Source organism: Desmodus rotundus, chromosome 1 (genome assembly GCF_022682495.2).
Source record: "Desmodus rotundus isolate HL8 chromosome 1, HLdesRot8A.1, whole genome shotgun sequence".
Taxonomy (NCBI): domain Eukaryota; kingdom Metazoa; phylum Chordata; class Mammalia; order Chiroptera; family Phyllostomidae; genus Desmodus; species Desmodus rotundus.
The window spans coordinates 201668334-201693072 of NC_071387.1; the positions used below are offsets into that span (position 1 = coordinate 201668334).

Sequence of the window (24739 nt, forward strand, 5' to 3'; positions counted from 1 at the left end):
GGAGAGCGAGGAAGAGTCCCTGCTCAGGGTGGAACCCCGCCACCTGGCAGGACTTCTGCTTTTAGGGCGACATGGGATGCAGAACTACCTACTACAAGTAATTTAACCTTTCGTGTGTATGGCTATGCATATCACAGGTACATGTGGTGGGGTAAGAGCTTAAATACAACAGCACATGGAGCATATGGCATTTCTGTTTAGAGCTGCAGCAACGAAGAAATAAAATCGAGTGCCAATGGTCTCTGCGCAAGGCTCCTGGAAAGGACACCTCAGACACGGTCCTTCAGACACATTGCTTTTGTAAAAAATGAAAAATCCGGAAGATGCTGAAATCTGGGGAAATTAATGAGGGCTTTTCTTAAAAAGGTAAAGTAAGTGATTTTTGCCTAGCGAAAAACACTTTAATACTTTGAAAAGCATGGACCCTTGTTCCCAATTAAAATTTCTTTTGCCACCCTTCTTTGCATTTTGCGAGCACATATACTTTGGCACCTTTGAAAAGAAACTTTAATAAATAAGGGAAGAAAGAGAAACTCATTAGTGAACGGCAATAAATAACAATAACTTAAATCTCAATAAATATCTTCTCTATATTTCTGTATCTGAAATGGATGCATTGCATCGGGTAGCTTCTCTGGTCACTGGTGACCACGCACACACGGAGCTGGGGTGTATGTAACATCTGTCTCTCTGTAAACCGACAGGCCAGAGGGCCTCCTTGCCCCGGGGAGGGGAGGGGGGGCTTCCCCATTTGCTCTCCTGCGAGAACGCTGCCGAAAACCACGACTGGTTTCCTGTTTCCAGGGCCAGAAACAAAATACCTTCAGGTTGGTTTTTAGTCATGAGGACAGCCTTTTTGGTTCCTAGCCCACTTCTTCCCACCCCACACACCAAGTTCAAAATGAATCACCAGCCGTTCACAACATACTGGCTGTAGTAAACCTCAGGCCTTCACTTTCAGATTCCAAGGTTACTGTCTCTGTGTCTTTGCTTTTTTTCTCCCCTTCTCTCCGGGGCATGTCTCCACTGAGTGACAGAAAAATAAACCTTTCTCACTTTCAGCAGTAAAATGTAACGACAAGGAACGACACCAGGATTACGTTTCCCCGTTGTCTCCGGACGTGTGAAAACAAACCACAGGAGACACGCTGGTTTGGTTTCAAGTGCATCCGCAACCGTGCCCGCGGCTGGTGACGGTGGACGGTGGACTGTATCAGGTGGAACGATGGTAACACCCAACCAGGGACACCAGCCCTGAGCTTCTGGTGGCATCGGCTGCCGTCTGGGAGAGTCCAGACGGCTGTTTTCTCCCTCTCCTGTCCAGTTTTCTGCAGCTGGATCTCCCTGTACCAGGCTCCCCCAATGGCTGCCTTCTTCCTCCTCCTCCTCCTCCGCCTTGGTCCTCGTCTTCCATCTGGGCGAACATTTCCTGGGAACCTTGGTCCCCTTCTTTGCACTGTAGCAGGAATGCAATGCGCTGCGGTCTCTGGAGCAGGGGTCAGATACAGCCACACCTTTTAGCGGAATGCTTTCTTAGAATATGGTAAACCAGGTTATCATCTAAAAACGACAAGTCGTCGTCAAAGGCGACGGGTCTGCAACAGGCCTGCCCCACTTTGTCACTCACCAGCCTTCTGTTTTTGGATAAGTTTTTCAATATTTTGTCGTACGTCGTCTCGGCGGCCTCGCAGGAGCCGCTGCAGTACCGGAAAATCAGTTCCTCCTTGGTTTCATAGCCCAGACCCAAGTCGGTGACATTCAGGTGCACAGCGGTTAGGACGCAGCCCCGGTTTCTGCCCCTCTGGCCCCGCCGGCCTTTCCCCCTGGAGTTGTCGGGGCTGGCAGCCGCCCCTTGCCGGTTGCGCTCTCTTCTAGGAAGCACAGCCATCTGTTTGTCCGGGGTCCTTTTCAGCCTTTTAATGGTGGCTTGGATAAAGTCCATGACGTCATCAAATTGATCAGGGTAATCCTCTGGCATATTTGCTGTTCAACGAGAAAACAGAAAACGTGAGACAACAATGGTCATTTCAAGCCATCTTCTAGATCAAAGGGCCTCCCAGAGTCAACCAGGGCTGGACCCAGAGCACAATGGGCAGGCATCCAGCTAAGTGGCCACTGTCACCCCCCAAGAGAAGAGGCTAACGTGCACCCTCCGAGACTCCGTGGAAGGAAAACAATTCCCTTGAAAGGGGAGTCTGACGTGGTGGCACCATGACTTCCTGGTAGAAAACAAATCCTTAGGGGCGTGGTTTTCATTGGTATAACATCTGTCACTTTTCACAAGACTGCACAGAGGTTGCTGTGAGCTGGCTGACCCTCCACCGCTACTTTTGTCTCTGAAAACAGAGCCTAGAGTAGAGGGTCGCGAACAGTGCGTCTGAGTGGGGATGCTAACTGGAGCGCAGAGCTCAACCCTTGGTGGTAGGTGCAGGGAGGCCAGTGAGCCCGGAGGAGTTCTGATGCAGCGACCCAGGGGCTGTGACGCGGGGATGCTGACAAAAGGGTCACTGTGGATGGGGAGTCATCCTTCACTGCTGCTACCGAGTGCTCGTGCTCATCCCGGAAACCTGCCCAATTTAACAGCTTTGCAAGGGTCCAAGGGACCAGAATCATTTTCATAGAACACATGAAAAGCTCATGAATGCAACTATATTTTAAAACTTCCTTAAACAGCATTAAGAGGCTAAAAACAGCCTACTTTTCACTAACGAAGACACTGATTTACCACCTCCTTGGAACAGCATGACATTAGAAAATATGGTAATACTGTGAGATGATCATTAAAAGGTTTCATAGCACCAGGTGGAATGAGATGCAGTTGACCCCAGGGCGGGGTCCAGCCTCTGCTGCAGGCTGTCACACACCTCCTGTCTTGGGTTGCAAACAGGACACAATGTGCACTTTAGGGACATTGCAGGGAGGAATGACAAGGTCCCTGCTGTGATGCTTGAGACCTCCAGGGAAAGGCGGGAATTAGCTACCTCTAGGGATTTTCTGCTGTGTTTCAGCCCTCACTTTGGCTAATCAAGAGAAGAGGCAGCGTTTGAACAGTTGAATACATTTCTCGAAGAGGGAAGCAATTCGAATGCCTGTTTATTAGGTACTGGATATTTTATGCTCCCCTCACCCCATTTTCAGGTAATTTAGTCTGTTCAGCATTACATGTGGCTTGGAGAAATGTACCACAAAAGAGTTTTCAGCAAGAGTCAGTGTTTTTGGCCGAGACCATGTTAAAGCAGAGAAGGGTTACACTGTGCCTAACCCACATCAAATTGTTTGGTCATGAACGGATTGCTGAAAAGACCTCAGGTGTCCTCCTCCTGCACAAAACAAAATCCAGCTAATGTGACTGAACCACCCCCATCCATCTGCCTAGATACAGATAACACTTAGACGATTTATGATCTGTAGCAATGAACAGAGTGGGGATCGAGTGAATCCCCAGAGCACCTCGGTACCAGTGTCTAAAGTTTGCAGCTTCTTCCCCGCTAGTCTGAGCCCTACCCCTCCTGCCTGGGTAGCTCCCTCATCCTGGCCTTCCCTCCTTCAGCCTGCTCTCCACCTACAGCCAGTGCAGCGCTCACAACTGCTCATGCACCCGTGCCCCTCCTCTGCTCCAGACACTCCAGGAGCTCCCCATTTCTCTTGGGGGCAAAGCCGAAGTCCACAAGGGTCTAAAGCTCTACCTGGCCTGGCCACGGCCCATCCCCCAGCCTTTGCTACCTCCGACCTTGTCTTCTCCTCACTCTTCCTCCAACACAGGGCCTCTCAAGCTCGGCGCCTGGGGCATTTGGGGCCGGCCCCTTCATTCTTTGCTGTGGGGGCTGCCTGGTGCTCTGCAGGATGATTGGCTGCATCTCTGGCCTCTAGCCAAGAGATGCCAGTAGTATCCCCAGCCCCTCAGCAGTGACAAACTAAAGTGCCTCCAGACATTGCCCAATGTCCCCTGGGGCAAAACGTCTTGGGCTGAGAACCAGAGGTCAGACACAGGCAGGGACTTGGGCTGTCTTCTTCCTGCCTGGGACACTGATCCTCAGAGCACCCAGTGGCTGACTTCCCATGTGCCCTCCAAGTCTCGCTCAAATGTCCCCACTGCCAAGTCCTACCCTGACCTCCCTCATTTTGAACGCAATTCCTCCCCAGGCCCACATCCAGACCCCGCCACCCTCCTGACACGTACTACCTTCCGACACCAGGTATGTGTGACTTATTTCTCATGTTTGTGATTTATTGTCTGTCTGCTCTGATGGAGTGTGAGCTTGAGGACACAGGGACCAGGTGGCTTGGCTTGCTCACCAGTGGATCCCATGGCTTAAACAGGGTCTGGTCCCCGGAGGCTCACAATAATTTTTGAATGAACTAGTTCGCATTAAGAGGGGAAAGAATGAGTCCTTGGACTTTTGCTGTGAACTACCCCTTGGGGAAACGGAAGGCTCCAAAATAAACAGGCACCTCACCCGGGAGGCTGCGAAGCTCCAAAAGGACTTCTCTACCTGAGAGCTGAGCGGAATAATCTTCTCCAAGCTGGCCTTCCCTGCCAGGCCCGCTTCCTTTGGCTTCAAAGTGCCAGCTCTCAGGCCTACCCCATCCTGAGTGTGCAGAACAGGCCCTGCTCCTGGGAGTCACCTGTCCCCACTGTGGGGTGGGCCAGAGAGCGGGACAGCGCTCCGAATTTGTCATTTCCCCTGAGCACTGGACTTCCTCAGGAAGTTTACTTTTTTCTTAAAACTTTAAATCACTCTGATTTAAAGAAATGAACTACTTACTTTGAAAAATGAGCTGCTCATGCTGTTTGTGTTTTTTTCAATAATAAGCTATAAAAGAGGAAATTAGGTGTGCTCAATTTGAAAAATCCACACTTGAACTTCTAAAACTGAGATAGTAGAGGTGATTAATCAAAATACAAGAAAGGTCTTCAAATTCCCCAAAAGAGACTCTTTGTTTTACAAAAGGACTCACACAATGGGGTCCCTGGGAGTCGTTTAAGAATTCCCAAATAGATCATTAACTTAAAAACCTGGGAACATAGGAAGCTAAAATCGATGAAGAATCAACTGAAGATTAATCATAAACGAGGATGAAACATTACTGAAATTTTAACCTAAACAAATGGGAACACATTTGAGTTACAAAAGTTCAACTTACATTGGTTTACAGACTCATTACCTTATAGCACACGATCAATTATGTAATTCAACGTGACTAGAGTGATAATAATGATTTAAATCAGCATTTATAATGTTCTTGTTTATTACCGTATACTTTCAAAGTCCCTGAAAAACATGCTCCCTCCTTTTTAAGACGCTGTGACTGCATAGCTCTGTCCTCTAGCGTGGCTTGCCAGATAAAACACAGAACGCTCCGTTAAACTTGAATTTCAGATAAATAGTGAATACATTTTTAGTATAAGCAGTCCTCCATAATACTTGGGACATACTTGTACTTCATTATGAGAATGTTTAGTCCCTTTCTCTTATTTTCAATTCCACTTGGCCTTTCAGGGGGGGTGCGGTATGAATAGACCAGCCCCTTGGGCTTTTGGGTGATGCGGTGAACAAATCATTGACCCTGAATTGAAAGGCTTCCTGGCACCTGGGAAGTGGTCAGCCAGTGTTCGATGCGTTAAACTGAAGGGAGTAGTTAATGGGAACTTCTCCTTTTGATGGGAAAACCTCCCTCATACCTTGTTAACGTGGACATACTTATTTAAGCCCCACATTCAGGCCATAAATGCTTCTTACTGAGCTGAAAGGCCCCTTTCCTCCCCTTTCTTCTTATTGAAAAATACAGCAAAAAAAGCAAATATAAATAATTATGCTGAATGTTTTACCTGGATATAATTTTTGGAAACCAGAAAAGGGCAAACTTATATTTTCCAAACCACAGAGCAAGTGGTCCTGTTCCTTCCAACTAAATTCCTAATTCTGGGCCTTTTGGTGCAGACCAAGTTCTTGCGTAGAGAGGTCTCACTTTATCAACACTAGGCCTCTGGGGGACAGCAGGAGCCAAGCACCTCACTGAGCCTGGCCTCAAAAACTCTGCAGAGGCTTTGAACCTGGCCCAGGCAGGTCAGCTCCCTGGGATGAACCAGGAAGCCCAAAGCGGCCTCAATCCCCCAGGAATTCACAGTGCTCAGGTAAAGAGAGGCGTTTGGGTTTGGATTTGTTCCCTAAATTAAGACTTAATGTTATATCGCTTTGTTCTTCATCCTATAAAGAGCTTGGCAGAATGTCAGTTGCACAAATGGCCCTCAGTATTAACTTTGATAGTAAAACCCTTGCCAACCACAAAAGAGGACCATCGTTGGTTTTTAAAGGCTTGCTCACTTCCCAGACCAACTTGGAGGAGACACCTCAGCTGGAAAAGCACTTCCATCTAAAAGCTCAAGTTTTTGACAAACCAAAATACCCAAATGCATTTAAGTCATCTTTCAGTTTGCAACCAAATATTTTGGCATTATTCTATTTAAAGGATTCTAACTTTGATGTGCCCTTTGTATAAACAGTCTTATTTAAACAAATGAAACCTTGTACTGGGGCACGATTCTCTCAGAACAAGCCGTTCGCAGCAGAGACTTTGCCTCACTTGATTATGGGGAAAAAATACGTCACCTTGGGAAAAAGGGAGGTGACTGGGATATTGACTGTGTTGTAAAGCTGATTGAGTTTTTATGGGAATGATGGCGAGGCCTCTGAGGACTCCCTGTAACCGCGAACTGGAAGGTACATGATTCCAGACGTTATCTCGGTGAGGCTGACCTTCACTGGAGAGTCTCCTGAATGTTAGATTTCTCTCAAATGCAGTACAGGTTAACTACAAGGTGATCAAGGGGTCATTTTTTGCTTGAGTAGAGTTGTGCTCCTCCTCGCCCTGGCCGGGCTGGGGGCTAAGCCAGCCTGCAGGCTTGTAGCCTGTCTTCAGGCCATGGGCCCACGAGGGAGGCAGCACAAGGTCATCTAGGAGATGACCCCTTGACAAGGTCAAGGCGGCAAGGAGATGACCCCTTATCAGAGGGAAGTAGGATACGGGAAGGTCTCTGAGGCTCCCACGAAAGAGGAGGCTGGACCCTCGTCCCCAGTGGCTCTCTATTAAAGGAGCCATCTGCCAGGCCAGAGCCAGCCTCGGGGGCCCAGGGGTCACAGGAGTTTCTTGCTGTGGGGAGGACCTGCCTCCATTCTTGGCTGTAAAGCACCCAGCTCCTGCATGTCACAAGGGCAAGTGTTAATGTGCTGAGGTCCATAGGGGTGAGTGGCTGCCTAAGGCAAGGCCACACCGTAAGAGGGGTGTCTGGAACCAGCATCTGGACGCCTTCACTCCTGGCAGTGCCCAGCACTTGGGGGGTGGGGAGCTGGCCCCCGGGTGTGCTGTGTCCGGGGCTGCTGAGGTGCTGGGCAGCTGTCCTCACATAGAGCCTCTTTCCTCAAGGCTGCCTGCAGACAGGCGGCAAGTGGGGTTTGTGGGACACGTGGTCTAGTATTCTTTGCTTGCCTGTTCCCCAGGTCAAGTACAAATTGCTCTGTAGACCAAGTATATGAAAAATAGAAGTTCTCCCTCTTTCTCTTTATATCTATGCAATCATACATATATGTATATATGCACACACACACGTTTACATGGAAAGCTCAGCCTCAGATTGATACAACCTCTCAAGAAAATTCCCAATGAATGTCATTAATTGGACCGGCTTATTTTTACTGTTCAGTAAGGCACAGACATGATTTCCTTTCACTACTGTTGAAATATTATAGGAACTACATAGCAGAGTCTTTTCTAATTCCTCACATTAGAAAATTTCATTATTCTATATTTTACATAACAGCTTCCGTGAGGCACTAAAAATGTTACCGATATAATGGTGGGATGGATGCCGATTTTCACACAATGTTAACTTTAAACCCAGCAAGATCCCTGCAAAGCTCAAGTGGGGATTGCATAGCATCTCCACTTTAGAGATCGGGAAACCGAGGCTCGGCGAAGATCAGTATTTGCCTGGGGCCACATGGCTGGTAAATGTGAACTCAAGATGATTTGGTTTCAAAGCCCAAACTGGTTGGAGTGCTCCATGATGCTGTTTGTTTTTAAGTAAAAATCCGGGTAGCTTTGCTTTTAAGTAAGGTACCCTGCAGCTTTTGAGTCATGGGGCACGTGGAATGCCCTCTGGAGCACACGCCAGGTGCGCTGCTTTCCTCTGCAGGTGTTCACCAAACTCAGAACAGGAAGTGAGAGATGCACTTGCTGTTGAGAAGTCAGTGTGAATGCTAAAATGAGGCTGCCACGGCCCCGGGATTCAGTACATTGTCTCCACGAAAGGGAACGCCATGGCCTTCAGGGGCATCGCTCCCGTGTCCTGGCTCGTGCCTACCAGTCTCAGGCAGATCTGGCGTTTTCCCAGGTAAAACCGGAAAACCGGCAGCCAAGGGTGGCGGCAGATTCAGACAGAGAGGCCCCATCTCCGGAAGCTCCTCAAACGCACTCTGGCACCAAATGACTCTTGCTGCAGAACTGGAGAGGACAGCGCCTGGGATTCCAGTCTGGGTCAGTCCCTGCCCAGCCTTGTGACATTGGACTAGGCAAGTAAGCCTGATGAGGTCAACTGGACCCTCTCTGGGGCCCTTCCCATGGCTAAAACCCTAACATGCAGATGGTCTAATTCTTGGTGGAAAGTGCTGCCCGAGTCACCTCTTTCTGGGAGGGGACCGCCTCGGCTGATACCCCGGCTACATGCCACTCAGCCACTGCCATCAGGGGCCCTGTGAAACCCCACAGGGTGTATTGTAGGTTCTAGGAGTTCTCAACCTTTTCAGTTTACTTCTTGTCTCAGTTTGAAGTGATCACCACCAAGCGTCTCTCAACACATCAAGTCGCCTCCCTTTGCCCTCTTTAGGGCAGGAGAAAAGCCATGCACAAAGGGCCCTGTGCTGGAGCCTTGAAACACCCAGGTTCTCGTGGGGGACATCCTCACCCCTCAGCCTGAGGCTTTCTTCTCAGAGGACACCCTACGCCACCATGCTGCAATCCCTCAGTCTCCTGCATCCAGAAGCCTGACCCGTAAACTCACCACTTTCTTAAAATCTGCTTCATCATTTCTGTTTTCACTGCTTCAAGCATGTGGAGGCCACAGCAGCTCCTGATGCCAAGGCCAGACTCACCCACTGCAACTGCTACCGAAGGGGCCGCGAGGGCCCTGCAGCTTGTCCTGGAAGCTGTCGACCCTCGTTCTCACGGGGCCTTCACTGACTGCTGAAATGTGTAATGTTAGTCCATGAGAATGTTCCAGTTCCCCGAACAGTTCCTATCATCTGCTACTATTTAAAAGTGTTAATTTTGCCATTTATTCAAACTAATTTTTTAAAAAAGAATCTGCCTGTTAAGTCACTAAGCTCTGGAATGCGCCGCTCGCCCATCATGTAAGGACCATCCCTGCTTCCCTATTTTGCCCGAGGGTTCACCTGCGTGAGGAAGACCTTCCCGGTCCCATGCTACCCTTGGGTCAGCTTCAAGAGGGGCCCACGACATCTATATCCTAAGAATAATCACCAGCAGGGGCAGTTTACAAAGTTGCTGTGGCCATGGCCAGAGCTACCCGGTGCGTCCTCTCCCTGACCAAGCGGTTTGTTGACAATAAGGCATAATGACATGGGTTTATTTGAAAAGTATTTGCATTGTAAAAGCACCAAGTGTTTTGTTGGTTTAAAATAACATTTCTGGATCCTCTCACAGCAGAAGGAAAAGACCAACCAGAATGCAAACCATTTCAGAATCAGAAAGCGGGGCTTTGGGTATTCTTTTAAAAGCCACTCTGCCCACCCACTTGGACCAACACCGCACACACTTGTGCGTTACACTGCATCGTGAGGGGTTTTTATCCTACAACTGAACTAAGAAAACTTGTCCTAAGTATGATGGAAATCGCTGCATGAATACAAACAGCCAAAAATACCCCCCTTGGGCAGACACAGACTATGTCCACTTACTCGCTCAGACTTTAATTGCCTTGCTCTGATTTCCACTGCTGTGGCCCATGCTTCTGTTACAGTTGTGTTAATAATTTTACAGTAATGGAGCACGGCTCCCCTGGGGGGAAATTGTCCTTTCTCCTGCTTTTAAGTTAGAAAAACACTCAACGGGGTGCCCATTTGTCAGCTAATCCACACACACCTGGTGTGAGCGAAAGCACTGCCCATCAGGAACAAGCGCCCCATGCTAACGAGGGCGCACCATGGGCTCTGCCTCTGCCCTCAGAATGACCTTCACGGGCAAGGGTGAGAAAGTTCCCCGATAAAATTGCGTGCACAGAAAGCCTCCTGGGAAAATAATCCTTGTGGTGCCGCCAGAGGCAGGTGGTTTTTGAGGGAAACCCTGGTGGAAGCTGGAGGCAAAGGAACCTTGGCTTCTTACTCCCACAAAGCCCCGCCTGTGGGCTGAGAGGCCCAGGATTCCCACAGGATTCTGCCTTGACTTCCCTCGGCCATTCCCAGGGGGCCGGCTGAGCTGGGGGGAAAAGGACCCCAGGGACCAGCAAGAAGAGGCCTGATCAATGGATCTTGTGATCAGGCACGAGGATGGATTCTCTACCCTCCAGCGACTACATTGGAACCTCTGACTCCTCAGGTAATCAATCAGCTCTCGGTATTGTTCCAAAATGACCGCCTTTATAAACCCCCAATGCCTGGCTTTTCTCCTCGCTGACTTTCTGTCGTGGCCAGAAGAGTTACGTGGCAGTGTCCTGGGCTGGAAGGAAGTGATCGTGTGACATGGTCACAAGAGCAGGTGCTGGGCTCAGGTTGCCCTGGGTCCAGCGCCTGGCTCAGCTGCTTCACCATACAGAGTCCCAACTTCCCCTTTAAAATGGGGATGGCCACACCTTCGCCACCACGGAAGGAATGTGTTCAGCTCAGTGCCCAAGAACATTTAACAAACAGTGCCTGAAGTGTGTCCCTACGGTTGTCATGTCCGTGACAATTCTTCAGTGATGCCTACAGTGAGGGCAGCAGTGTGAAGATCCTGTACCAGGGATGCAGACACCGGTTCCTCGTTCGTCTAGCTGGTCCAGAGGACAGGGCCCGGAGCCCGGCAGGCGGTCTGTGTGCTGCAGGCAGAAGGAGCAGGTCTGCCGTGGAAATGTGTGCCGTGTCTTCTGAGGTCCTAGAAATGCCTGAAAATGGCCCCCACAGGCATCAACTGACTCCACAGCCCACGAGCAGTGCCTCTGTGTCCTCGGTGGCACAGAGCACTGTCTTCTGACGGAGGCATGTGCCCCTCTGGCGGCACAGGACCACCTGCCATAGAGCCAATCAGTAGTTTTAAGAGAATCGATGTCCAGATCCTCAAACTTCCCCCTGTGCCGTGTCTGACCTGCCGCTGGTCTGCCTGCGAACACTCCAGCGGCCAGTCCTTTCTCAGTCGCCTTCCTATCTTCCAGAGAGAGGTGCCTTCCCACCCACCTCACTCGTTTTACTCGGAGGCACTTTCCGGGAGTGAACACCTGAAGGTGCCAGGCAAGGACAATGAGGCCTGCATGGCCCCAGGGACAGCCTGCTGTCAGTGGCTCCTGGTGTGAGAACACAGCATCGCGAACTCAGTGTGCTGAGGCTCGCCCGAATCTAATTCTGTGGAAACAACCACACAAACCCACACTGAAGAGAAGTCTGCAAAACAGCAGGCAAGAAGGCCCAGACTTTCCAAAAAATGTCAATGGCATGGGGAGAAAAAAGGCACGGGAGCCATTTTAGAATAAAGGAGAATAAAGAGACACGGCAATCAAATGCAATTTATGACCCCCCAGTTAAGAAAAATCTCTAAAGGACATTATTGCCACAACTGGGGAAATTTCAATATAGGCTCTCTACTAGATAACAGTATTGTATCAACGTTAAATTTCCTGAGACTGATAACTGAACTGTGGTTATAAGATAATGTCCCTGTTATTAGAAGGCACTCCTGAGCTATGAGGGGGGACCCCAAAAAGCCGAGGAATTATCTCTTGGAGGGTGGGCCCCTTGTAGTACAGACTTCCCCCACTAGGTGAGTGTTCTAGGAACCCATCTGTATCAGTGTGCCAGCTAGTGTTGTTGTGAGAGGCTGTGTTTGGCTTCAGTGAATCTTTTTGAAGACTCTTTCAACGTGTTTGCCCATTTCATGATGGGCATCTGCCCACACCACACTGAGTGTTCAGCAACTTTTAACCAAAAACAGCATGACCCCTGTGCCCCACCCTCCCTATTCACCAGATCTTGCCCTGAGTGACTTTGTTTTGTTGTTTCCCCAGAATAAAAACATCCTCAAAGGGAAATGTTTTGCCAACTTGAAGAAGTAAAACAAAAAACATCAGAAGCACTAAAAGACACCAAAATCAATGAAGTTCAAAAACTGTTTGGAGCAGTGGAGAAACCATCTCGATAGGTGTACTGCATCCAATGGAGACCACTTTGAAGGTGACTGGAGTTTAAACATGTAAGAAGAAGTACACAATTTTTTATAAATGGATTCTGGTGTTTGGGATCACCCTCATATTTAATGGTATGCTTGCAACTAATTCTCAAATGATTCAGAAAAAAAATGAAGCAAAATGCCAACAAGAGGCCAGTCTTGGTGAAGGGCACACGGGGGTACCCATAGTATGCAGTGGTACTATGAACACTGACTGAGGGAAAGTCCCATATGAATAACCAAGAAATACTGAAGCAGGCGGTTCTATATTTCACTCTGCCAGGCACTCAGGCAAGGCCTGGTGCTTTGTCTACCTGTCTGTCCATCCACCCATCCATCTATTCATCGTGTAATTAGGATCTAGAAGTGTGATGGTCTTCATGGGTGAATTTGAATTGAAAACGAAGTTGGACCTTTTCCAACCAAAAAAATCAATTTATTTGGGCTGATCAGTTTAATAGTTTTCAATGAATTGAATAAGCTCAATTTGCAGCTTCACGGTTTTGCCAAAAATATATGTGAAGCACATATTCAGTCCCCAAGTGGGCTGGGAATGACATCTGGTACAACTAATCAAACTCATGATAAAAAGTTTTAGCAGTCCCCTTGGACGTGCGCAATAGTTGACGACAGTGTCGGTGCAGCTTCACAATGCAAAACAGTTTGAAAACAGAAAACCACGACTTCCCACGCCCATTATTGAAGTTGTACGAAAGTGGGTCCTTGTCTCGTCTGAGCTGACTAGCTGTTCCTCAGTGGCCACCCAAACTGCCCACGCAGCCCACGCCTGTGCCCACTGGGGCAACTGTCTGGCACATGTGCAGTCATCCTTGGCTCCCTGTGTGAGCTCCCCACTTTCCCGGGCAGCAGAGGAGTGATCTGAGGAGGAGAACCTTCCAGAAGGCACCCCAAAGGCTGTCATCCTATCAAGCCCTCAACGAGACCTCGCTATGTCCTGAACAGTTAGAGGGCCTTCTGTCATTGCCAAAAGCATCTGTCTCATAGGAGTGTGTGGAGAAACCCAGATTCCTCTCCTTCCGATGCCCTGGTCTGGTCTGTGAAGTAGCTATTCATCCTAGGAGCCCAGACCCCACTGCAGCCCAGCAGGAATTTAATACTCCTGCCTCTTTGTATCAGCTTGCTTGATCAATTTCCTGGAAACCTGTGCATCAGGGTCACTCCATGTATTTTTAGTAAGCCAATGTTTGTGTTTTCTTAATCTACTGACACGGGCACAGCCTGGGTTGAGCCGAAGTTACTGGCTGTGGAACTAGAAGTTGAAGGTTTGAGTTCTGGCTGCACTGGCACTGACTTTGTGACCTCGAGCAGCTCTCTAGGTCTCATTTCTCCATCTGTAAGCCGGGGATGCTAATATCTCCTCTTGTCTGCTGGGGCTCAGACACACCCGCCTCTAGGACAAGATCTAAAACCTATTTGTTCAAAATGGGTTTACCACGTGGATAGCTAAGAGGTGCCCTTCGCTTACTTGGGGATTAAGAGGTTGATTTAACTGTGCCTATGCCTAAAAGCTTTTTAAAAATAAGGGCACCTTACTTCAAAGTGAAAACCATGCCCACACTATATAGTCTCCACTTAGGAGCGGCCTGACACTTGCGAACGTTGGCAGTGTGACAGCTCTATGGCCGGGCCCCACTTGCTACTGCCTGCCAGCGGGGCGTGTTCCGAGGTGCCCGCTGCCATCCAGACCAGAGCAAGCACCTTCTTCTCCTGGATTGTACAGCACCTCATAATCTGGGTGTCACCTACAGAGATCGCCTCAATTTCACACCACTTCCCGCCACCTGTTCCCAGCACTTGGCGACGGGTCTGCTTTCCTGTAGCCACCACCTGCCCCCCTCCCCAGTGGTGGCACAGATCTGTCCGGGCTTCTCCTGGGTCTGGAATGTGCTCTTTTCCCTCTCCCTCCCCTTCCTAAGATCCATCTTTCAAGTACAGCTCAACTCCTCCCTCTCCCCCAATCCTCCCCTGCTGTGATCTCCAGACCCAGGGACCTCATTGCTGGGAATTCTTATCATGACCACAGCCAAGGTCAACCGCTCAGCAGACAAAGCTGCCTGTCTGGCTGACCCTCGCCCACCCACCCACCTACCCGTCCATAGTTTACACCTAGATCATCAGCTATTTACATTCAGCTTTGCTTTTCAGATGTCACATTGCACCTCGCCCGGAAAGATATTTGGTACTAGCTTCTCGATCAAGCTCAAGTGGTTAATTAAAGAACCAGTGTTTTAACGGAATGAAGGTTCCACGGATCCTTGAGTACTAAATAAAGCAGATGAAAGGGGTGTTAGAGGGGAACATGCCGGATAGTCCTTTGATGTTTACATCAGCAAAAGTAGAACCTTTTGGGCAGAATTCTTTGGCTGTTGGATCAGCCTAAGGCCCTAAGATGGGCCAATTCAAATCAAGCCTGAAATAGATTTCTCTAAACAGCCGCAGTTTGAAATAGGTCGCAACTCAGGGCCCAGCGTGAGACGTTGGTCTCTGCTCTCAAGTGAGGAATCCGTGCCTCCTGAGAGTCTGAAGTGCCACTTCTTGATTCCGAGAGCCCCCGTCCACATGGCAGAGCCCCCTCCAGCTCCAGTAGTTACTTTGTTACACTAGCGCTCATCCACACAGTCCCTAAAGCAGGGGGAAGCAATTGACAGACACTGTATTGATTCTGAACTCAACCTCCCATAACATCACATGTGAAAGCTTACCCCTTAACCAGCTGGTTGCACTGAAGTTCACTACAAGTATTTTGTTGGGTTTATGAAATGATCCAGCTGGGATCATTTAAAACAGCAACACTCTCTCAATACAGGTAGCCTCCAGCTCACAGCCCCCTTACACCCACATGTAAACACCTTGGTTTGCCCTGGCTCCTGTCTCCCCACGGGGGAGAGGGGCTTCCTAACATGGCTATGAGAATCCGGTGGGGAAAATTCCATAGGAACTGTGTGGGCTTAGAAAGTGGGGGGAGAGAAACCTGGGAAGAGCCAGGGGGAGCCGACCCAGGAGAAGAATCCCAGGCAAGGCTGACCTGCCTACGTGCCAGTCAGCCGAGTGACTGTGGAGCCCAAAATAGCCTCCCCGCAAGGCCTGCATTTCTTTCACGCTGCAAATTATGTTGTGCTGCTTGGAATTCCACCAGTTAGAGCTGCGTCTTGGCAGAAACTGGCTGTGGTGGTAGCATGGGGAGAGGCTGCTGGAAGTAGGAGGGTGACAAATGACAACTACAGTACTTATCTCTGGGGCTTTACAAAGCATTAACTCATTTAACCCTCACAGTCACCCAGAGAGGCAGGCTGAATATTATCCCTACTTCACAGATGAGGAAACTGAGGTTTAAGAGATGCTAAGTAACAGCTGGTTAAGTGGCAAGGCTGGGATCCAAACCACAGTCTGATCTGAATGTATGAACCTGAGCTCTTGCTTATTGAAACTCCCTGATTTCTTGCTCTCTGCCCTCCTGCAGATGTAGGGAGGTGGCACCCCAGGAAGAGACTCTAGCCTAATGATATTGTGAATTAGATTTCAGTTACAACCCGGTTTATACAGATTTTTGTGGGCTAGCCTGGCAACTTGATAGCTTGATTTAGAAGTTTGTTTCTATAGGCAATTTTGTGGCTCACTACCAAACTGGTGGAATAGAACCCTGTTGTGTTACAACAGACTGAGGATGGCCTGTACCCGCAGTTTCACAATGCTCAGTGTTTCTGCTAGTTGGCTTCCCGGCCCAGAAAAAAAGCCACTTTACCAGCCCAAGGGTTTTCCGGTGTGGTTTCGGTTGACAATGCTACCAAATCATACCACACATCGTACATATACTAGGCACCACATTCCATGAAGGTAGAGCTTAAGTCTCTTACGTGGAGCAAGGATTCCCTAGCACCCAGGACAGTGCCTGGCACACACAGGCACACACGAACTGTTTGTTAAGTGAATGAATGTTTTTAGATCGCAGATTTTCAAAGCCACGTGCACCTTATGGGTTTCCTTGGGAGACACACTGAGAGCCGTCACATACGGCCGAGATCCGGGATGTGACTGCGATTAACTAATACACTCAGACAACCTTTGGCAGCATGGTTTTGGTCATCAGTGGCAGACCTTCCTCTCACATAAAGTGTGTTCCCCTGAGTAGCAGAATCAAATGCTCTCTGTGCACTTCAGTGGTTTGGGAAACCCTGGCCCCAGCTTCAGAAGACCAGCCTCCTGCCATTGTGGGCCTCTGATACTTGGACAGTCTGCTTCTGGGGCTCCCTTTCTGCTCTGAAGTGCTACGACATCTGTGAATTTCACCTTCTAGATTCCTCACTGCCTACTTTAATCGCCCTTTGGAGAAGACATGGGCAAAAAAAGCAAAATAAAAGAACAAAGACAGCTAAAGGAAAAGGTCTCGGATGCCCCGCAAAGAAAATCACAAGGCCTTGAGTTTCGGCAAGTTCGAAGTTGCTAGAGGAGGCAGCCACAGCCCATTCACTTGATAGCCAACCTCTAGGGAAGCAAGCGAGCCAGTTATGATTTCTAGTTGCACAGTTCATCCTAGGAATAGAATTCTGGCTGTTCCATTGACATTGGACCAGCAGAACACAAGCAACCTCAGGGTGAGAGTGTGGGTGGGGTCCAGTCCAGTCCCCTTTGAACAGCACAGAATGACTGGTAAGGTGGCATCAAAGGGCCTTTGCTCAGTCACTGAGTTACAAGCCTTTGAAAAGAAGAAGGGCCAGGATTGACAGTACTTTATATTTCAAATAGAACAAGTGACTTAATGTTTTTCTACATAAGCCTTAACCAGTTGCACAGTGTACAGAGCAGGATGTAAATGTCAGCACTGTGACAGGGGCGCGTTGACATGGTCGAGTGTGTGAAGTCTGCACACTGTCGTTATTCTGCCTTCCCCGCGCTGACAGCTTGCTACCAAATTGAACATACCTGGAAAGCAGTCAATTTGGCTTAGAACGCCACTCAGCTTCTCTTTCAAGTTTTCTCTAGGATCTATCGGGTGTTCCCATAGAGAAAACAGCATTGGCTATCTTCTGCTGGTTCATATGTAAGCAGAGTAGTCAGAATCTCGTCCGCTGGTGACTTAGCATCAGTATTGGAAAAGGGAAGTAATCTCCCTTCCCCCACAACATGCGCTCCCCACCTGCCCAATCAGTAGGAACAATGCCACCTTGCTCTGTGATGGGTGGTAGCTTATATGAGGCACAGATTTTTGTGGGCTATGATCAGGTCAGTGATCGTAACCTTGATTGCAACATGAGACTCACCTGGGGAACATCTAATATCCAGATGCCCAGGCCACACCCAAACCCATTAAATCAGCATCTCTTAGGATGAGGCCTGGGATCAGTATTCATTCTTGTTCCCAGGTGATTCCAGTGAGCAGGGATCTCTTTTGAGTCTTTTCCCAGAGGATGTTAGGCCAGGGGGCAAATCTCATATCCATTGGCATTTTGGGGTGGAAAGGCCTTCCTTTACTGTACAGTTTTAAATTGTTCATTGAGTTCTCCAAGCAAGTAAGTAACTTGTCCAAAGTCACAGAGTTAGTTGGAAGCAGAGCCAGAGCCAGGAGCCAGGACCAACTAAGCCTAGGTAGACAGGACATTAATATGCTAACTAGGTCTCCAGGAATGAAGCAGCGTCATAATCAGGCAGTCATTCTTCTCTCCTGCTTGGCCTGGTTAGAAAACTCTTATATACCACGTGCCCCTGTCCCTCTGGCCTAAGCTGTATGAATGAATGAAAAACCACTTAGCTCTCTCATGGATACTGTTCTAAAGGCAATGGTACTGAGGGCATTTAAAATTTAAGTTTCTATTAGATAATCATTTATATACATTAAGATAGAAATTTGCAGTTGAAACCAAAGCCTTTAAAAATAGGATTATATAGTGCAACTAACTGACAGAAACTCTCAGAACAGTTATTTTAATTTCAACAAATCAAGCTTGTCCTCTTTCTAACCTAAGCCACTCTTGAAGTCTTCATTTGCCTTGAAAAATTAACTTTTTCTCTTTTTTGGGACTTCTGGCATAATATGCTTTTGTTTTTTTAATGAAGCATAATGAAAATTCCTCAGATTTGCTGGGCTGTGCTTCTCCCAAGGCTGCAGGGTTTGGGGGCCTTTTACCTACAGCCGACTTGGGGAACCACTTCTACTGTGCAGACAACTACAGTGTATTTCAAGTGCAAAATAGCCGCAGGGGTAGTGGGAGCAGCGTAGCCAGGGTGACATTCTGGCTAAAGCTCATTATTGCCTTATTTGGGGCCTGATTTTCTGCCTCTGTTACCTACCTACCTCCCCAAGGATAACTTGTGATGTGGCATACCTTGCTCCCCCCAACAGATAAACTTCTGTTTGCGTAAGCATGGAGGGTAAATTATATCCAGTCATAGCTGACATGCCCTAATAAAGCACCCCCTAAAACATTGGTGAGAAGCCCAATTATAGATTTTCTGATATGAATAACCTGGTTTCTTTTCTTAGGAGTTAACATTGTCATATGCAGAGTGAACTACAGTGAGACCCTCCCCTCCCCAGCGCCCCACCCCCAGGTCCAGACATCACGGTTCACCCTCAGTCTTTCTAGAACCGGAACTTTTCTGAACAGATCTGACACTGCCCAGATGCCTGTTCTGGAAACGGAGGCCCTGCTGCGTTTTCTCGGACTCTGGCTTGGTTTTGGGAAGGCCGAGGCCTCTTTCCTTTCAAGGGTAGTTTAGGATGGAAGCGCAATCGTTTTCAGAATCCAGCAGTGTCAGGCACCCCCAAACAGATAAGGGGCTTGGGAAGGAGGAACAAACGTGGTGTGTGTGTGTGTGTGTGTGTGTGTGGCTGGGGAGGGGGAGAAAGGGCACAGCCGTGTTTTCCTGTGGTGGTGGAGAAAATATCTGTTCATCGGAATGCTACATGGACAGGACAAAAATTTGATGCCCTCTGCGCTGGGCAAACCAGCGCGCGTCATATACAGACTAGGCGCCTCGGCCTTTGGGCAGCAGCCACTTGCAGCACCGGCGCAGCTCTGCCCGCGGGGCGGGGAGGCAGTGCTGCCGTCGGGGCTAACTTGGGTTGCGAGCCGGCGGCCGGTAGGGGTGCGTGGGGGCCCGCCGGCGGGCCCTCAGCGGGGAGGGAACGGTTCTTACAGTCACTGCTCAGCGCGAAGGGAGCGCGGCGGCGGCCGAGGGAGCGGTCTTCGGCGGGCGCCTCGGGAGGCCTCTTACCGGCGGGCAGCGGGAAGGCGGACGCGGTGTGGAGCAGCACCAGGCAGACAGCCACGACATCCCATAACTTCATCTTAGAGTCCCGTCCGGCGGCGGCACCTGCGCCCGCGGGCGAGAGAACCGGAGAACGCAAGTTAAGCCTGGGCGCCACCCTGGGTGCAGCATCCCCGCGCCCCCTCCCCATTTGGCACCGCTATCATCTGAGGCCACTGCAGCCCAGCGGTTCCCTGGGCATCTCCATCCTCCTTCCAAGTCCCCTACTTGCTCCCCATCCTGGCGCGCCCCAAGGCGCGCGGCTCCCTCTCGGTGTCCAGACACAACTGCCTTTCTCTTCGGCCACCCTTTCCCAGGGGTCTTATTTTTGACCAGGGCCGCTGCCAGCGCAGGTGCCAATACGACGACACCAGGACACCTGGTCAGCTCGATGACACCAGGGCTCCTGACCAGTCCCTATTCGTGGTGGTGCGCACCACCTCCGTCCTCCGGCGGCGACAGGGAAGCCCCCCACGCTGTGCCTGTGCTCCACCGCAGCCAGAGACCTCCCCTCCCCGCCGGGCAGCTCTCTTGGGCTCCGGAAAACCACCTCGCATCCCAAGCAAGCGACCGGGCCTTTTATGTTAGAATAAAATCAAGCTCACCCTGGCCCGGGGCCCCGATCCTGCTCCCAGCTAGGAGGGGCAGGCTCGGTGGCACCTTCAACCCACCCGCCGCCCACGGCTCATTCTTCCCACCTATTTTGTCGTCGGAACAAGAAGGTAGTAGGAGACTTGCAGACTTTTGGCCGGCATAAGATTAAATTACATAACTCCCCAAATCTTCAGCTCGGTTTAAAATGCTAGTTCCACCTCCTAAAGTTATGAATATGAAATAACGTATGAAAAAGCCTGGCGGAGCATAAAGTAAGCGCTCAATCAGTGCGTCGGTACTGGTTTTAGGTGGGGATTGCACTGTCTTGAAAAATGTTCATGCTTCGTGGTATATCCGGACACCTTTATTTTTGCAGTTTTGCGAGATTCCGACCCTAAATCCCTTTCCTCCCAGATGAGCCTCGAGACCCTCCCCCCCCCCCCCCCCCCCCCCCGTCCCAGTCACTCCTGGACCGTGGTAGCCGGGTCCCGGCCTCTGCCGCTCACACCCGCACCAGAAGGCCTAGGCCGCCCACGCCCACTCGTGGGGGCTCAGCTCTTCTCAGCGAAGGGGCTCCATTTGGCTTCTCAGCCCTTGCACTCCTAGAGGAGAGGGCCACGCACGCGGGAGGGGGTGGCGAGAAAAAGGCTCCGTCAACTCCGGGCCAAACTCCCCCGGCTTAGGAGGTGGGGAGGGAACCCGGGCGCGGCTATTACCCAGTGTTTTCCCAAAGCCAGGGTTCCAGTTTCCAAGGGAATTCTCAAGTGGAAACCACGGGATTCGTGCAGTTGATTACCCCCTCCTCCAACTAAAACGGATTCCTAGGAAAATCTCTGAACTTTTCCCACGGGAGACAGTTTCCAGATAATGCAAAAACCCGGGCGCCTTTCATCTCTTATTAAAAACCAGGCCTGCCGCCTCCCTTCCAGCAGCCGCTGCTTCTCCTCCCAGTCTCCACCCAGAACTCCCGCCCCGGTTCCTGTGCAGGCCACCCGTAGAAGCGTTTAATTCGGCCGCCACCTCCCACCGCTCCGGACACCAATGCATTTTCCATCCCTAGGGCGTCTGTCTGTTCGCCACGCAGCTATTGGGCTCTCGGAGTCGGTGGGTACCAGGAACCTGGACGATCTGCAGCTCCAGGCGCCTCATTCGCGCTGGTTAGTTTGCAGCCCCAGGAAAGACCCAAGGCTCTGGGTTCGGGCGCACCGCCCAGGCCGTGCAAAACGAGCGCAGCGAGGCGCGTCAGCGGAGAGGACTAGGGGACGCGAGGCCTCCCGCCCCCTCGCCCCGTGCCAGCTCCCGGGAGCGTGCGAAATGGCTGGCGGCCCCCGAGGAGCAGGCGGCCGCGGGGTTAACGCGCCATTCCAAAACGCGGTGCCCGCCCGCAGGAGCAGACAGAGGCACCAGATTTCCCTTCCACATGAAGAGGGGTTTTCCTTTTCCCCCTGCTTGGCCGACGGAGGGCTTTTTAAATTGGACGTGGAGATCCTCAATTAGAAGTGTGGCGAAGCTGGCAAAAGAGGAAACGGTGGAAAACTCCGCCTCGCCAGAGGAGGCTCCCGGCTCCGGTTCCCGCCCCCGGCCGGGTGCAGCGCAGGCCTCGGAAGAGCTCTCCCAACACCCCGGAGGAGGGAGGGCGCATTCTCCCCTCTGAGCCCCGCTAGGGCTGGCTCCAGCCGGAGAGGCTCCCCAGTTCCCGGAGGAAGAGGAAGGGGTCTGGGGGCTAGGCACACACAGCGGTCTGTCTACGGGGACGCTGTCTCTGAGCCCTTCTGCCCCCCACCCCGGCCCGCGGCTTCCCTGTTTGTCTCTGCCCGACGTATTTCTGCCGCCTTTACTACGCGCCCAAGTTTCTTAAACCGCTGCCTTGTGCGGCAACCAAGCTCTCGCCAGGAAATCAGCCTCCGCACCCCTTCTGGTACCCAACGGGCAGGGCAAAGGGGGTGTGTCGCGGGCGCCGGCACCTGGTGGTCCCCAGGCCCGGGGCGGAAAGGACACTCCTCTGCGGCCGCCGCGGCCGCCGCTCGCCCCAGGGCGCTCGTGAGTTCCCGGCACCAGGGGGCACCAGAAACCGCCGGAGCCCGTAGCGCCCGCGCGTCCGGGAGGCTGCGTCGTCATTCTGAGTATAAAACCGGTGAAGAGCACTCCCCCTACCATCCTCCCCAAATCCAAATCACTCCCGGAACTTCTGGATGTCCTCACCAGCATCCCGCTACTCAGCCTCCCACCTCTCCGTCCTCTCTCTCCCTAGTCGTTCTCGCCCCACCTCACCTGGGCTGGTGTCCCGCAAACTACATCTAGAACTCGTCCCCAGATTCCCCGAGTCTGGGCGGCAGCGTCGCCGCAGCCCGCGAGCGCTCCCGCCGCCAGTGCCCCCGCGCCTTCTCGTGTCTGGCAGGCTGGGAGCTTTCTCTGGGCTTTGCCTTCTGGATCCGGATGCAGGGAGAGAGCGGGAAGGCGGCGAGGGGGTGCGTGCTGCGACTCGTGGTTTTCCTTTGGGGTAGGAACTCAAGTTGCTGAAAGACGTATTGCTTTGCTGAACTGTGCCTCGTGTCCTGGACTGTCCGAGGACTTAACTGTCCCCAGGTTGGGCCCAAGACCCCGGGAAGGAAAAAGAACAAGGGGAGCTTTCTGTAGACAGACTGGGGAGGGGTCTGTCTGTTAAAGGACCCGAGGCTGGGTTTCAGGTCTGGGGCTTCCTCGAACCCCTTCTAGAGAGTGGGGGTGGGGACGCCGCGGGCTTCCGGGACACCTAACACTTGTAGAAAAGGCGACACTGCCCCCTCTCCCCGCCAAAGCGGAGGCCTTGCGAAGCAGCGGGGCCGAGGCCTCCTCGGGGCCAGGTGGAAGCGCAGCGGCTCCCACTTGGAGGGCTTTGGGGGAAGAGGTGTTTGCGTGAGGTTGGAAGCGGCATCTCTTCCTTGGAAGGCGTGCAGTGTAGATTCAAAACACTGAGGAGGAGCCGAGCGCGCTCTGACATATCCGCGGCAGGGGCTGGAAGAGCTGTAGTTGTCCCCGCCAATAAGCAGGAATGTAGGGAGCACGGAGTTTGGGCGGCCCCCCGCCCACCGGGGCGCGCAAGTGGCCCTGCGGACCCGTTTGCCAGAGCCGAAACTAGGGGGGCGCCAACCGGCTGGAGTGGGGGTCCGGCGAAAGTCCACTCCCCGCCACGATGAGGGTTGGTTTTCACCGGGTGGGGCTGGAAACCAAACCGCGAGGAAATCTGCCCCGAGGTGGTGCAAGGTAGTGGAGGGGGTGCTGTCGGGCAGGCGGCAGAGAGTGCAGGACAAAAGAGGTCATTGAAACCACCAGTCCGAGGGCCTACGGAGAAGCCTTGGGGAGCGTCAAATGTTTGTCCGAGGGGGGCGGGGGTCCTGACCTGTCCAGGGAGCCCCCCTCCTGAGTTTACTGTTGGGACGTGAGCACCCGGGATCCGAAAAGGGCGAGGAATGCAGCTTTGCAAGACCGCGCCCCGAGGAGGTGAGCCCTCTATTTTTAGGTTCTTAAGCACCTTTACAGCAGCCCCTCCGGGGCCTGCGCTCTCCCTTGCTTGGAACAGACCAAAACAGGCTCATCAGTAAGTTTCACTCCCGGCAAAGCTACCTACGCAGCTGCGCGTCCCGAGAGGCCATTCTGGTGTCGGTGGGTTCAAAGACAACCCCAGCCCCGCACCGTCCTGGGACTTGACAGAACAGAGCTCCGCGGAGTAGGGGAGGGAAACTGCCCCTCTCGGCCATCCCGAGGTCTACAGGCATCAGGGGCACCAGAGATCTTTGCCCACGTGCGAGGACAACCTGCCGCGCCGCAAGGCAAGCCTCTCTCCCCTCTCTCCGCCCCGCGCCTCGGTTCCCTTTAGTCCTTCCTCTTTCCAATCTCACCGACTGCTCTGGGGTCCCGCCGCGCCCCCGTCTCTGACCGCGCTGCGAAGCCCGCTGTGCCCGCCGGCTACTCAGGCACCACCCGCCCCCTCCACCTGGGCCCGCTTCTCCACTTACCTCGGATCCGGTCTCCGCAGACCCCCGGTTGGACATTAACTCCAGGAGCCCCAAGTCCCAGCCAATACACCCATCCGGGCCAAGGGCAAGAGTGCGGAGCCCCGCCCCACTGGTCAGGGCACGACGAGTTAGCAATCCTGGGGCCGCTCCGGGCTGCGAGGGCGCGCGGGAGGCGGCGGCCAAGGCTCCAGTCCCCTTCGCCGCGAGAAGGGTAAAGGATGGCGACAGTTCCCCCGCCGACCCCCCGCACCCCCAGAAGTCGAGGTCGGAGCAGCTGCAGCTGCCTTGGGTGGGGGGTGACAAGGCTGCGCGGGCCCTGGGCGCCGCGGGCGGCTCAGCGGCGTCGGCCGCGCTCTGCGCCTTCTCCGGGCGCAGCGCCTGGGTGCACGAGATGGGCTGGGCTGATGCAGCCGCCGGAGCTGAGATCTTGCCTGGAAATCCGAAGGAGGCACCAC

The 24739-nt window shown here is 52.0% G+C and overlaps 1 protein-coding gene across 2 annotated transcripts; it reads right to left on the reverse strand.

The window, feature by feature from the left end:
- Positions 1-1449: 1449 nt before the first annotated feature.
- GDNF (glial cell derived neurotrophic factor) lies at positions 1450-24454 on the reverse strand. Of its 2 annotated transcripts, none has more exons than XM_024578572.3 (3): positions 24285-24454; positions 19585-19761; positions 1450-1983 (listed from the first exon to the last, which is right to left on the reverse strand). In XM_024578572.3, exons 2-3 carry the CDS (start codon positions 19733-19735, stop codon positions 1499-1501), a joined length of 636 nt encoding a protein of 211 aa, XP_024434340.2. In that variant the 5' UTR covers positions 19736-19761; positions 24285-24454; the 3' UTR covers positions 1450-1498. The 2 variants fall into 2 exon arrangements, with proteins under 2 accessions (XP_024434340.2, XP_024434341.3); XM_024578573.3 differs by lacking the exon at positions 24285-24454 and adding an exon at positions 21310-21434 and having other exon boundaries at positions 19663-19761.
- Between the last annotated feature and the right edge of the window lie 285 nt (positions 24455-24739).

What these genes read in the sequence shown, in the direction of transcription:
- GDNF (XM_024578572.3), bottom strand. Translation starts at nt 19,735, where the DNA reads ATGAAGTTATGGGATGTCGTGGCTGTCTGCCTGGTGCTGCTCCACACC. An exon ending in CTTCGCGCTGAGCAGTGACT is followed by an intron (nt 1,984 to 19,584) that starts GTAAGAACCGTT and finishes CTCGTTGAACAG; the next exon opens with CAAATATGCCAGAGGATTAC.